This window comes from Rhinatrema bivittatum, chromosome 13 (genome assembly GCF_901001135.1).
Source record: "Rhinatrema bivittatum chromosome 13, aRhiBiv1.1, whole genome shotgun sequence".
NCBI lineage: Eukaryota > Metazoa > Chordata > Amphibia > Gymnophiona > Rhinatrematidae > Rhinatrema > Rhinatrema bivittatum.
In genome coordinates, this window is record NC_042627.1 from 35,236,424 (window position 1) to 35,251,286 (window position 14,863).

At 42.5% G+C, this 14,863-nt stretch overlaps 1 protein-coding gene across 4 annotated transcripts in view; it reads right to left on the reverse strand.

Moving 5' to 3' along the window:
• The window catches only part of FAN1 (FANCD2 and FANCI associated nuclease 1), a 149,680-nt gene extending 135,894 nt beyond the window's left edge, over positions 1 to 13,786 (reverse strand). For 3 of the 4 annotated variants that reach the window (XM_029574765.1, XM_029574764.1, XM_029574763.1), the window contains exons 1-3: positions 13,647 to 13,785; positions 9,668 to 11,123; positions 8,302 to 8,442 (exon numbers count right to left, since the gene is read on the reverse strand). In XM_029574765.1, the coding sequence (XP_029430625.1) occupies positions 8,302 to 8,442; positions 9,668 to 11,021 (1,495 nt within the window). In that variant the 5' untranslated portion in view covers positions 11,022 to 11,123; positions 13,647 to 13,785. Of the gene's footprint in view, positions 1 to 8,301; positions 8,443 to 9,667; positions 11,124 to 13,646 lie in introns of all 4 variants that reach the window. The other variant, XM_029574762.1, reaches the window with a different exon arrangement.
• Positions 13,787 to 14,863: the final 1,077 nt, after the last annotated feature.

A 14,863-nucleotide genomic window follows, 5' to 3' on the forward strand; every position in this document is an offset into this window, starting at 1 on the left:
ATATTAGCCAGGTAGACTAAAGAAAGCTTTTGATGTCCCTTGGGAGACAGTGACAGGAATTAGATCTACTTTATGGGATCAGCCAGGTACTTGTGACTTGGACTGGCCTCTGTCAAAGACAGGATTCTGACCTTAGTGGACCTTGGTCTGACCCAGCATGGCATTCTTATGGCCTAATCACTAATAACATGCAATATCACAGTAGCGCACTTTAGTGAAAAGGCCCATCATACAAAAATTCTACATCATAGATTCTTTTAATTCCCCTGAAGCAGACACTAAATGTCGAAGCATGGCCATGTTGGGACTTCAGTTTTAATCTTTGAACCAGTTCTTTCACAGTTGTTTTATGAGTTACTACATTTTGAATAGATCAATTAGGTATATGTTTATTAAATGATAATATGTTGTATTAGCCCTTACTTTATTTATTTATTTAAAATCTTTTCTATACCGGCGTTAAGGTGGGAACCGTCATAACGGTTTACAATGAGGCACATAAAGTAATGATATTAAAATCTGTCAGTTTACATAGGTGCCATAAGGTTCGGTAACATAGTTTATTTATTTACGATTTTTATATACTGATGTTCATTTCAAAAAGAGATATCACATCGGTTTACAATAAGGTACAATAGGTAATTCACTATCCCCTAAAAGGGCTTACAATCTAAAATTTTTGTATCTGAGGCTAAGAGATTACAAATGTCAATGTTAATTGATAATGTGATAATTCCTGACCGGGTCTCTGTCTATCATTTTCAAGTATGACACTAGTTTTATAATTGTAACTTATCGTTTAGTGATGGGCTATTAAAAACTACACACTTAGTGAATACTGTAGTGTGTGTGGGTGTTCAATTGTTTGTACCTTGCAGTTCTCTGGCTTCTATTCTCCCTTATCTTTTTGAAAAGCTTGTTTAAAGAGCCAGGTTTTTAAATTTTTTCTAAAGGCTTTGCTGTCTCTTTGTAATCTTAACTCCAAGGGCATGGAGTTCCATAGTATGGGTCCTGCCAAGGATAATGCCCTTTCTCTTACTTGTGTTAGTCTTGCTGTTTGGACTGATGGAATAGTTAGGAGTGCTTTGTTGGCTGACCTTAGGTTTCTGTTAGGGATGTGTATGCGAAGGGCTGTGTTAATCCAGTCTGCGTTTTCGTTGTGTATTAATTTATGTATGGTGCACAGTGTTTTGTATTGTATTCTTTGTTCAATGGGAAGCCAGTGTAACTCAGCTAGTGTTTCGGTGATGTGTTCTCTTTTACTTATGCCAGTTAAAACTCTTGCAGCCGTGTTTTGCAAAATTTGTAGTGGTCTTAGTGAGGTGTGTGGTAGGCCTAGTAGAAGGGCATTACAATAATCTGTGCTTGCAAATATCAACTCTTGTAGTACTAATCGAAAGTTGGTAGTTGTCAGAAGTGGTTTTAGTCTTTTGAGAACCATTAGTTTGGCGTATTCTTCCTTAACTTTTAGAGATATGTGTTGTTTTAAGCTTAGTTCTGTGTCAATTATTACTTCTAGATTCCGTACTTTCTCTGCTAGTGTTATTTGTTGGTTGTTGTTGAGTGTGATTTGGCTCTGTGTGATCTCCATATTTTTTTTTGTTCTAAATGTAGGAATTCTGTCTTCTCTATATTGATTACTAGCTCCATTTGGTTTAGTAGCTGTTTGATGATGTCAAGATACATGTTGGCTATGTTTAGTGTTTTCTCAATTGTGTCATCAATGGGTAATATTAACTGAATATCATCAGCGTATATATAGTGTGTGACTCCCAGACCAGCTAGCAGGTGGCACAGTGGTAGTAGGTATATATTAAAAAGTGTAGCAGATAGGGCGGATCCCTGTGGTACTCCAGTTTGAAGGTTTATTTTATCTGACATAGCGTCTTTGATTTGTACTTGAAAGTATCTGTTACTTAGATATGATCTAAACCATTTGATAGTTTTGTTGTTTAGTCCTATTTCTTCTAGTCTATTTAGCACTATGTCGTGATTTACAGTATCAATGGCAGCTGACAAGTCTAGCATCACTAGAATGTAATGTTGACCGTTATTAAATCCCCTCATGATGTTGTCTGTCAGCGCAAGTAGAAGTGTCTCCGTGCTATAGGGTTTTTGAAAACCATGTTGTGAAGGGTATAGGATATTATTGCTATCTAGGTGTTCTGCTAGTTGCTTTTGTATAGTTTTTTCTATTAATTTTGCAATTAAGGATAGGTTCGATACTAGTCGGTAGTTGCTCAGGTTAAGTGGGTCGCTGTTTTTCTTTTTTTTAAAATTGGTTTTATGATAGCGCCTTTTAGTACGTCTGGCATGGATCTTTCCTCTAAGGATAGATTAACAATTTTTGCCAATGTCGGGGATACAGTGTTGGCTACTTTTTTTATGTCTACGGTTGTTATTGTGTCATATGCATGTGGGGCGGGATTTAGTTTTTTTAGTATAGTTTCGATTTCCAGTTCCGATACCTCGTCGAATGTCGATCATTGTTTAACATCTCTTTTTTTCATTATTTATTTATTTATTTATTTTATTTAACATTTTTCTATACCGAACTTCATGACAAGCTTCATATCAGGCCGGTTTACATCAAACTTAGGGGTTAACTTAACAAAAACCATATAACAAGAAGGCCAAAGCGCAGATACAAATAACAGAGAGAATGAACTTGGAGGCTAGAGTAGCCAGGAAATAAAGGGCAGAAAAAACTGGAGAATGAACATGAATGAATATACAATTACTGGGTTGGACATTTAGTCTATTGAGCTAAATGAAAGCATTGTCGCGATGTTGAGCTTAAGGAAAGACTTGGACAAAAAGCCAAGTCTTGAGTTTTTTCCGGAAGGTAGTCAGGCAGGGTTCCAGTCTTAGATCAGTCGGCAGGTTGTTCCAGATGATGGGGCCAGCTGTGGAAAGTGCCCGTTCTTTTGTGGAGGTTAGTCGAGTGGATTTAGTTGGGGGAACTTGAAGGGTTCCTTTGTTTCTTGTTTCATAGTATTTGGGATACTTATGCACATACATGTGTAAAATTTATTATTTTATGTCTTTTGTTAAGTTACACCACTGGTCTTTTTAACATTTACAACCCTGCTTTACTTTTATTACTGTGTCAGTTCTTTTGCTTCCAGAAATTTTCTAATACCATGCTTCAGGTGCAATGCTGTGCAGAGTTTTATCATCATGAGTTATCAGAGAGTTACTGTCCTTCTGCTCTTCTCCTCCACATCAGCTAAGTATCTGTCAAACTGCTAAGTGCTCATCATCTCCCACTTTCAGGGCACCTCGGTCACTGCAGCCTCAAAGAGGTCCCAAAGCATGTTCCAACTCATATCAGAGTTTTCACTTGGGGAGAAAAACAAAAGCAGGAGCACTGCCACCAATGAAATGGGAATGAAGCGGAGATTGAGAGCTATTAAGCTGTTTGACCGATATTTAATAGACAGAGAGAAGAACCCATACAAAAAGGGACCAGCTGCAGCCACATCCTTCCCTATGAAGATAGGAAAATTGTGGTGTGACTCTTGTGGTGTGACTAATTTTTGTTCCTGTAGTACGACAGATCAGTCCAGACTCCTGGGTTTTGCCTCCCTTCCAGCAGATGGAGACAGAGAAAGTTTTACTGTCACTGCCATATAACCTAGTGTGCCACCTGCAGTCTTTCAGTATTGATCTGTACCAAAGCCAAGATAGTAGAAAAACAAACTACTAACCACTATTATCCCCTGAACGAGCAGTGGGAATAGGCAAACGAGAACAAAGAAACTAGTCCTCATCAGACAAAAAATGTGAAGGATTAAACAAAATCTGTGCCACTCTTCAGATTAATTACATGTTGAGCAGACTCTCCATGACTCCCTTTCCCAACAGGGTGGGACTCTGGACTGATCTGTAGTACTACAGGAATGAAAGTTTGCAGGTAAGAACCAATTTTCCTTTCCCTGTATGTTCCCAGATCAGTCCAGACTCCTGGGATGTACCAAAGCTTCCCTAAACAGGGTGGGAAGTACACTCTCACCAAAGCCCACGATCTCTCGGGCCTGGACATCCAATCAATAATGCCTGGTGAAAGTGTGCAACGACTTCCAAATTGCCGCTCTGCAAATCTCTTGTGGTGAGACTTGTTGACATTTGGCCCAGGATGCCGCCTGAGAACGAGTAGAATAAGCCATCCGGAACCGGATGCCCCTGACAGATATATGCAGAATCAATAGCTTCCTTTAACCATCGCGCAATCATGGCCTTTGACTCTTTATGCCCCTTCTTTGCACCACTCCACAGTACAAAAAGGTGATCCGACAAACGGAAACTGTTAGTAACTTTAAGATACCTTAATAATGTGTGCTTAGAAATCTAAAAGCCACAATTCTCTCGCATGAGGCACTGGAGGCTCCAAGCTTGGAAAAGCCGGAAACTCCACAGACTGATTAACATGAAAAGACGAAACCACCTTCGGCAGAAAGGCTGGAACCATCCATAAGGAGACCCCCCCCAAATCAGAGATCCTCAAAAAAGGCTCCCTGCAATGACAGGGCTTGAAGCTCAGAGATTCTTCTAGTGGAACAGATAGCCACCAAGAAAACCACCTTCAAAGTGAGATCTTTTACTGTAGCCCTTTTAATAGGCTCAAATGGCGTTACATATATGCCTTTCAGGACTAATTAAGAATCCAGGAGGGACAGAGCTTCTGAACCAGAGAGTGCAAATGTTTCACTCCATGGAGGAAATGCGCAACATCCGGATGCACAGACAGTGCCACAAAGTGCAACTTGCTGCAAAGACAATCTTGAACCCTGAGGCAGTTAAAAGACAAACCCTTTTGCAAGAAGGCAAGAATATGTGCCATGGAGGCCTGTACAGGAACGCTCCTTGCACCAGTCCTCAAAGACTCTCCAGACTCTCACATACTCCAAGGATAAGGAAAACTTTCTTGCCTGCAAAAGAGTAGAAATAACATCTTCAGATTAACCTCTCTCTCAAGCGTTTACTCTCAAAAGCCAAACCGCGAGACGGAGGCAAGCTGCCTGATCTGAAAATATGGGACCTTGATGCAGTAGGTTTGGCAGATGATCCACCAAGGTATTTGAGACCACCCCTGGTGAAGCTCCACATGCCAATGGATCTTGCCCACCAATGGCCACAGCGGCCAAGGAAGGACCAAGGCATCTACTCTCTCTGCTCTGCGTTCTCTTCTGCAACTGAAGCAGCAAGGCGCATTGGCATTCCTCTGCATTGCCATCAAATTCATGTGAGGCTTGCCCCATCTGCAACAGATGAGATTCAGCACTGCCTCAGACAGCTCCCACTCCCCTGGATCCAGCTAAGAAGCCACTACCACCAGATGTTACTCTGCCCAGTGAATTAGCTCCCGAGCCTCCTGAGCCACTGCTCGACTCTTGGTACCACTCTGTCGGTTGATACATACCACTGTTGTTGCATTATCAGATGCTTCTTCCTTCGACTAGAGGCCTTGCACTGACTGATTTGGGCAGACTGCTCTCCAGTCACAGAGACTGGCATCGGTCGTAACCACTATCCAGTCAGGAACTTCCAAGTCCACACTTCAACACAAGTGATCCGACCAAGCCACTCGTAGAGACTGGACCTGGCTAACTCCGTCAGCAGCAGAAGAAGCTGAAACTGCTCCGACAACGGATCCCACCGGGAAAGTAACACCTCCTGCAGGGGACTCATATGTGCAAAGGCCCAAGGCATGAGTTTCAACATGGATGCCATGGAGCAGAGAACCTGTAAGTAATCCCAGACCGCGGGTACTTGGCTCTCAGACAATCTGCAAACTTACAACTGCAACCTGACAATGCACTCCTCTGTAAGGAAAACTCTTTCCAGCTTGGTATCGAAGCGTGCCCCCAAAAATTCCAATACCTGAGACAGGACGAGATGACTCTTGGACCAATTCACAAACCAACTAAGCGACCGTAAATGGTGGAGAATGAGATCCACCACTTGCCTGCATAGGGTTTCTGACTTCACCCGAATTAACCCATCATCCAGATAAGGGTGCACCAGTACTCCTGCTTTCCTGAGGGTTGCCGCCACTGCCACTATCACCTTGGTGAAGGTCCTAGGAGCTATTGCCAGCACAAAAGGCAGGGCACAAAATTGAAAATGCATTCTCAGGACTCAGAAATCTCTGATGGTCAAACCGGATGCCTATGTGCAAGTATGCCTCGGTGAGGTCCAGTGACGCAAGAACTCCCCCTTGCACACCACTGCAACGACTGATCGGAGAGTTTCCATACAAAAACGAGGAACCTTGAGAACCTGCTCACTTTCTCCCACTCCGGGACTACCAGCTTACTTACGGATTTATGAAAAGGAAATGCTTTCACTGGATCCCTTAAGCCATCCATGACCGGGTCCGCCGCCTCATAAATCGAACTCTTCCTGGGGAATCTTGAAGCCCAATTCAAACAGAACCCAGGGAATCAGAGGTTCTAACTCCTCCCTATGGAACAAGCGCACCAACTTGGGATCGTCCCCTTCCACAGGTGGGCATTCTCCCTGACCGTCCTCCGAATCCTGCCCCCCACCAGGAAGGATGCACATCAGGAGGAGCGGAATCTGACGTAAACCCAACGTCAGAAATGTCAGAGAGATCATTCGCTGCAGTCCCCTGGGGACCCCCCCAAGGGCTCACTGAATCCTGGTTGTCCCCGTACCTCCCGAAACCTTAGAGATCCTCATGGGCTGTGGACTCAACAAAAATGTGGGCTTGGACCCCAGCCGCCCCCGCAGCTGGGTTTAAAATGCTGATAGCTCGGGCGGAACGCAGCAGGAGAGCTGGAGTCAGCAGCACCAGCATGGTCTCTTTTTCCCACCCCCCACGGCCCGGAAGAGGAAGTGGTATGCAGCAGCCATGTGCGCAAGAAGAAGAAATCATGCTAGTGCACACAGCATCAGCCCGAAGACAAGAGGCATGGCCTGAAGAACAGCAGTGCAGCATGGAGCAAAAGAGGAGCAACCTCAGCCACCGCAACTGATGGGGATCCTTTCTCGAGGCCACGAGGGCTGGAAGTGGAGAAGGCTGCTGCTGCCGCTAGTTCAGTGGGGGGAGGGGGGGGGAGAGAGAGTGAGCAAGCATATGTGTTTCAGATCATGTGTGTGTGTGTGTGTGTGTGTGTGCGCGACAGCATGAATGTAAGTGTGATTGAAAACCTCTTTGTGTGAGAGTATGTGTGTGTGATTGAGATCCTTTGTGTATGAGAGAGACATGATTGAGAACCTGTATGTATGAGAGAGATCATTTGTATGTATGATATAGCGCCTGTGTGTATAAGTAAGAGAGAAAGCATGTATGTCTGAGTGTGATTAAGAGCCGATGTAGGTGAGAGAGTATGTGATTGAGGGCCTGTGGTAAGTAAGAGAAAGCATGTGTGTAAGTATATGAATGAGAGTCTGTGTGTGTGAGAGAAAGAGACAGCATGTATGTAAGTGTGCGATTGAAAGCCTGTATGTGTGTAAGTGTGAAAAGACAGACAGCATTGTGTAAATGTGATTAAGAGCCTATATAAGTGAGAGAGAAAAAGCATGTGTATATGTGCGTGACTGAGAGCCAGTATGAGAGAGAGGAGAAAGTTGCAAGCAAACCATCCCTCTTCCTGCGAACTGAAAATAATCTCAGGGCACCAGGATATCAAACATTCCCAAGTATGCAGAGCAAAGCATTTTTTTATCCTTATTTGTCATTATTGGGTCTTTTGTGTCTGCTATTTTGAAATATTTTATTGGCATCTAGAAATTTTTTATATATATTTTTAATTATTGGATATTCCATTCATCAACTATTTTGAAATCTGTTCTTTTTGTTAGTATGATTTTACTGCAATTGATTTTATATTTCTTGATTTGGTTTGAGGACTGGTGAAGTTTCTCTTTTTCCTTTGTTACACTGCATACAGTCTCTCTGGCTTGATGCAGTTTCCAGTTCAGTGTGAGTGTGTATACGCACTAACCTCTAGTATTTTACTCAGCTTTTGATAAATGGATTTTGGCATTTTGAAGGATTTTTGGTTGATCTTCCTGACCATTTTTATATGATTTATGAATTTAATGGCACACTAGCTCGGCTACAAAGGACTTCTTTACTAAATATTAGATTTTATAACAGATCTTTTTAATTGCATCAAAAAGCATATCAAAATAGAAGGAACAAGCACCGATTGAGATAACAAAGATGCTATGTGACAGTGGTTATTTTATAAAATGGTTGCTGTATTCATAGCAAGAAGCCAGAAATGAAAGATTTCAGTTTCATAAGCATATTACATAGACACCCCTTACCTGTCTGCAAAAAGCCATATTCTACCAATTCTTCAATTACTGGTAGTAAATCCTGGCCAATCTCTGCATATTCTATCTTACTTATTTTTAGCCAATTCAGTTTTCGTTGAAAGAGTCGTACATACAACTTCTGGCTCCCATCTTCAGTTGTTTGGCAGTTTTTTTATTTACACCAGAAAAAGAAAAAGAAAAAATATTAAAGATATAGTTTATAGTGCAATATCTCAAGACACATTCCACAAACACACCATGCCTGTGTGTTCTTGGATACTACTGCACACCACAGCTGTGTATATGCACCCTGAAGCAATGTGACTCTGATCTCTTCTGTACCCTTACAGAATAGATTACAGTTAGAATAACCACCACACAATTTTCATCAACTTTTATTATCCTTCCATAAGGCAAAAGTTGTTTATAAAGTCCTATTTTACATACTTTTATAAGTAAAATTCTGATTTTCTCCTTTCAATATTTAAAAAAAGTCTGTTTTGATAGTAAGAATCATCTGCTAGCGTGGGGTCCACTTTGATATGATTAACTGCTACTTTTTAAATGCCTCAACCTTGCCTTAGTTTTCATGTTCTCCCATACGCCAAACACTTCAAGCTCTAAGATGCGCCCTTCTCTCTTATCCACATCACATCTCTGATACCAGGTCACGTCACCAGAAAAAAGCAAGAGGCTAAGTAGCTCATGTCTAATGGTCTGGGACACACAAAAGTTGAACCAAAAGGTTTATCTGTTGAGACGGTAATAAAGGACTACAGAAATCTGTGCCTCCACACATGTGGCTATGCACAACTAGCATTCTACATGGACTTATTCTCAGCTATGAATGTACAGAGAATCTTATTATTGCAGTACTCATTTATATTACTGAATAAACTTAAGATGTAAGAAATGTAATATACCTACATCATCTAAAAACGCTTTTAGGTGAAGAGTTTACCTCCAATTGTCAAAGTTTTCAGGCATACGAATACCTTCAAATAGTTTATTAAAAACTGGGGCCAGCCTGATGGCTCAGAGGCAGTGCTGATTGTTACCATGCAGGAAATCTAGATTTCAACACCCAGCCTGACTCCTGCCCCTCAGGCTGGGGGGCACGAGGAGTGCTATGGAGACATCATTTACAGCCATCACAACATAGCAACACCTGATGGCTGGTTCAAGGATGCATGCATTCCAGGGAGAACCACAGTCCATAAAATGACCGTGCTAGAGAAAGGGATAAAATGGGGATGGGAACTCTGGAAAGCTGGCTCATGACCCTGTAGCCCCAGGAGGGGCTATGTTTGATTTAACTGGGAACCCAAAAACAGGAAAAGGAATCTGCCAATGCCCCCTCTCCCCAAAAAAGTACCTGAAAGCTGATGGAATTTGGTAATGGTGCTCATGTCATCTGCATTAAATAACCTTGAGTCATCTTCATGCTCCATAACTGTCTGCAGGATCATGAGGAAGTTCCGTAGGTAGTATGGTTGCCATGAAGTGTCGGACACAGAACTCTTGCCATTGTTGTCCTCATTTTGTGTTTTGAAATTTTCACTGCTATTACCTTTGCAACCTGACTCCGTGAAAGACTTTAAAAAATCATTATAAATGATTTTGTTTTCCAATGCATTAAGACCTTCCATAGGAAGTACATTTCCATTGCTGTTTTCAGTGCAACTGTTAACATGATCAAAATCTTCCCCCTTCGAAGCAAAGAATGAACTACTATTTATCTGTGCCCCACCCATTTCTTGGGAATGATCAGGCATCTTAGCCTCACAGCTGCTTGCATGGCTGCCTCCTTGTTCAGATGCAGTCGCCTCACAGTTGTTCTCCATCCCAGCTAGACTTCCTTCCAGAGATGGTGAAGTTTTGGCAAGAACTCTCATAGATGGCAACATTAGCGACTTACTCTCAAGACAGGTATCCTTTACTATTTCACTGTCTGTTTGTCTAGATTCCTGATTTTCACATTGTGTCGCCAAACATGTTCTCTCTGTATATTCTGTGATAATGCTTGGGCTTTTGGTCCTTGCAGGATGTTCAAGTTCTTCAAACCAATTTTCTTTCTGAGAATCATTCAATGTGTCAGAATGGCCAGCCCGTTCTTCAGAGTTATTGGCTGCACAATGAACATTCTTGGCTGGTGAATTCTCTTCCCTTTTTGAGCTGCTGATTCTACCTCGTATTTGGAAATTCCTGGACAGTTTAGAAGACAAACTCCCCAAAGTTACAGTCTTTACCATTTGAACTCTTGGTTTTTCCTGAGTATCACTGCCTTCACCATTTTTCTTAAAATAAGGACTAGTCTGCTGCTTTTCACCTTCCTTCAGTTTCATGGAACTATTCCTAATGGGACTTCTACTTGGTTGTGGCGAAGACACGGTAAGACTTGTGTTGGGACCCTCTGCTGGTAAGTTTAACATCACAGGTGTGCAACTCTCTGAATGAACCAGAATGACATCATCACTCCTTTGAGTCTTTTCACAAATATCATCTAAGTGTTTGTTCATCCCAAATCTTGGAACCATTTTACCACAAATGGGACAAGCAAGTTTGGCAGGCTGTGCATTACTAAAAAATGCAAGGATGGAGGGAGCTCTGCCTGCCGCCGCTTTACTTTTCTCAGTTTCATTTTGCTTTGTTTTACTGACAGATAGGCTTCTTCTGGCTCTTTTCTTCACTGGCGATTTTATTTGTGCCATTCTTGGAATAACACTCATGAATCGTGGGAGCTACATTTTTTGATTGGCATGATCCGCTTATTAAGAAATGTAATTTTTCTTGACTTCATTATATCTGTCTGTGCATCTTCTTTAAATTTTCTGCAAACAAAAGAAATAGAAAACAAAAACTACAGTTTAGAGCTTTCTAACTGCACAAAAACATGTATCACCATACATCCTGAGGAAAATAGTGATTTTACTAAGCTAATATGTTCTTTACTGCTTGCAACACTGGATCTATGTTCCCAATAATTCAGGTTTGTCAGAAAGGCAAAGTCAAAGGGAATGATAAATAACAAGACTGTAAGCCAATAATACAGGGTATCAGTAAGACATATTGCGTGCGATTAAACTAAACTGCCGCTGGACTGATCAATCATTTATCCCAATACAAATTTAAACAATATATTTTTTTAAATTTTTAATCAGCAAAGAAAATGGAAGGTATAATCCTGAACACTCCAAAAAAAATGCCAGACACCAGTCAGTGTTTTGTGTATTGACTGCATCAGGGGCTAAACCTGAGAATACTACTCATCTGTAGAGAAGTTTTCAAAGGTCATTGTATCCAAGAGTCTCACAAAGGACCATCCAGTCTCAAAGAAAAAGAAGTCTCACTGGAGATTCTGCAACCACTTCAGAGGGGGGATACCTCAGGGGAAGGAGGGAGAGGATTGTCTTACTTGGAAAGGGGGTTAGTTAGTTGCTTGGCTTAGAGTGGCCCTTTTGTATTTTTATTACTTGTCATTCAGAACTTTACCCATGTTTCTGAAATTCATACTCTAATTTATAATTATGTATTCTTCTGTTACACTGTCATATGTATAGAAATTGCTGAGAATTACAAAATTGTGTTCACACCAACAAAAAAAAAAAAAAGACACACACATGTTGCAGTTCTTAGTTGAAACAGAAAAATTTGACACTAAGGAGCCTATTTACCAAACTGCATTAAGTATTACCAGCATTGTACTAACATGTTAAAAACACACTTTAGTTAGTAGGACTCTAAATCAGGAGTGCTCAAACCGGTCCTATGGACTTCCCCAGCCAGTCGGGTTTCAGGATATCCCTAATGAATATGCATGAGATTTATTTGCATGCACTACCTCCTGAGAAGGACAGCCTTCTGAAAGAGGATTGGTCCATTCACTGACATGTGACAGTGAATGGACTAATCAGCAGAAAGCGGAGTGAATAAAATAAGTGTCGGGCACTTAATATTAATTTATTCACTGCTTCACTTACTACCGTTTGGTCCATTCACAGCCAGGGGTTGGGAAAACGGATGCTAGTAAATTGAGCGTCCATTTTCCTAAGCTGATCACTGTCAAGTTTTTTTTTTTCATGTTGCTGCATTCTGTGGTTCTTCCTACTTAGTATCACAATAATACTAAAAGTAGGAGGAACCACAGAAAGCAGGATTTTTTGTTTTTTTAGTGAGCCCTTGACATGCGGCAAAACTTAACGGCAGCTCCAGGGCTGGCGTTAAATTTGCTGTGTTAAAAAGTGCATGTAAAGTGCACTGCAATTTTTTGCATCGGGGTAATAGCTAATAGCCTCATCTACATGGCATTTACATGTGATGAGCACTAATAGCTATGCTCAAGCTTGGATGCGTTATCCCTTTTTTGCATTGGGTGTTAGCCTAGAGTGTCCAAAGCACGCATTCAGTGGCTGGTTAAACTGTGCACTAGTCTGAGCACACAATGTTGCATCAGCCCCTTTGATCCTCTATTCAATGTCCCATCACAATCTATCATCTTGCATTCTTAATTTATCACCCTCTTCATATATAATGGATCTTCTTGTCAGAACCGAGTTACTGTCGCCTACAAACATTATGGGGCGGATTTTAAAAGGGTTATGCGTGTAACCCTTTTAAACCCGCTCCTGAACGCGCTGAGCCTATTTTGCATAGGCCCGGTGACGCACATATGTCCCAGGGCTTGAAAAAAGGGGCAGGACCGAGGCCTCCGGCACAGTGGCCATTTCGGGGGATTGCGCACCGGCACGCACAACCTACGCCTGGCCAGCAGCAGGTGCAACTTATAAAATAAAGGTAGGGGGGTGATTTAGGTAGGGCTGGGGGGCGGGTTAGGTAAGAGAAGGTGGGGGGTGCGGAGGGAACGGGGAACGCCATCTGGCTCCCCTAGGGCTTGGCACACGTAAGGTGCACAAGTGTGCATCCCCTTGAGCGCACCGACCCCGGATTTTATAACATGCGCGCGGCTGCGAGTGCATGTTATAAAACCGGGCATAGATTTGTGTGCGCCAGGTTGCGTGCGCACAAATCTACACCCGCACGTAACTACTAAAATCTGGCCCCATATGCATTGAGGCACATATTACAAGCTCATTTACGAACTGCGCCGGGATTATTTTCACGATCGCTGGGCTATTTGGACGCAGGGACTCACTTGCAGGCTCTGTTACAGCCCCAGTAGATATGAGCTTACAAAGTTAAACTGGAATCTACAGTAACTTTATCGTATGAATGTCCAGACCGGAACCTAGAACACGCATCCAAACCCTGGCAGTCACTAAAATCTCACAACACAACTCTTAACAGCAGGAGCCTCAGCGGCTTCTCAGTCAATGATCCAAAAACCCTTTACCTACCCTTCTTACGCTGAAGGCCGCCATATTTCAACTTCATCCGATACAACTTTATTCAAGTGCTCGCCCGAGAAAAACGGACAAAAAGCAGCCGAGGCACGAATGAAGGCGTGCCGAAAACTGAGAGGCTTTGTGACGTCATGTCCAACGCTTCGGAGGTTTCGACAGTTACAGTATGACAAAGGCGGAGGTAAAGGAGGGAAAATACTGAACCCTCAGTTCCAATACCCCCACCCCGCTCGGATCGCGTTAGTGCCGCCTTCTGCGGTCTGAGCCTTGCGAGGAACAATGAAAGCCGCCACGGGCAGTGCAGCCTCTGCGCTCTCCCGGAACCTTCTCTTGGGGGTACTACCTGTAAGTCGCAAGGTTCCCGGTCGGACCTTGCCCTGAGCTTCATTCGTTAATAGAGAGGGGGAATTGTAGCCCCAGACAACGCCTTTTCCTTACGTCTATGTGTGCGTTTCTGATGAGATTGTGATGAACTATATGAGAAGGGCTCGCATCCCAGACCACAGTAAATGTTTCTGCTAGAGAAAGTTAGTGTTTCACAGCGTGCCACGGTTGCAAACTATGAAGTGCTAGATATGAAATATGATAAACTTGCATATATTTCCAAAAGAAGACAGTTTATATTTTGTAGTTATGTATATAACAGTAAGTAATGATTGCTTGATTTATGCAATTGGGGAGCTCAAGGCAATTTGACAGGTGAGAAAAAAGATGGTGCCCGCCCCCACGGTATGGCGCAGGTCAAATCAGCCAAAGGGCAAATGGAGGGGGCGGGGAAAGCTCCCTTGGAGTGTAGCCGTTTTGGTTGTTCTGACATGCTGGGGAAAGTTGGATCAGGGTTCCCAGAGGAGTATCAGATAGATTGCTAGTGATATTGCTAGGATGCTTGCAATGCTATCACACGCCCAGGCACTCTACCACCTACCTACCTACCTCCCCCCACCAGGGAAGTGAAAGATGAGGGTCTATGTGTGACACACTCTTGCCAGGTATTGTGCACTCTAGGTCAAGCTTACAGCTTTGCAGCCCCAACTCTCCCCACACACAAATATGCATTCATAATAGATTTTACATGAAAAAGGACATTCAACGTAGTCTTCTGTAGTAAACAACTTATCACTTACAATATGTATATATTTGCATGCACGGTTGTAGTGCCAACCAGAAAACCTGCAAAAAAAACCCAATAGTTTCCTCTAAACTGAGCACCT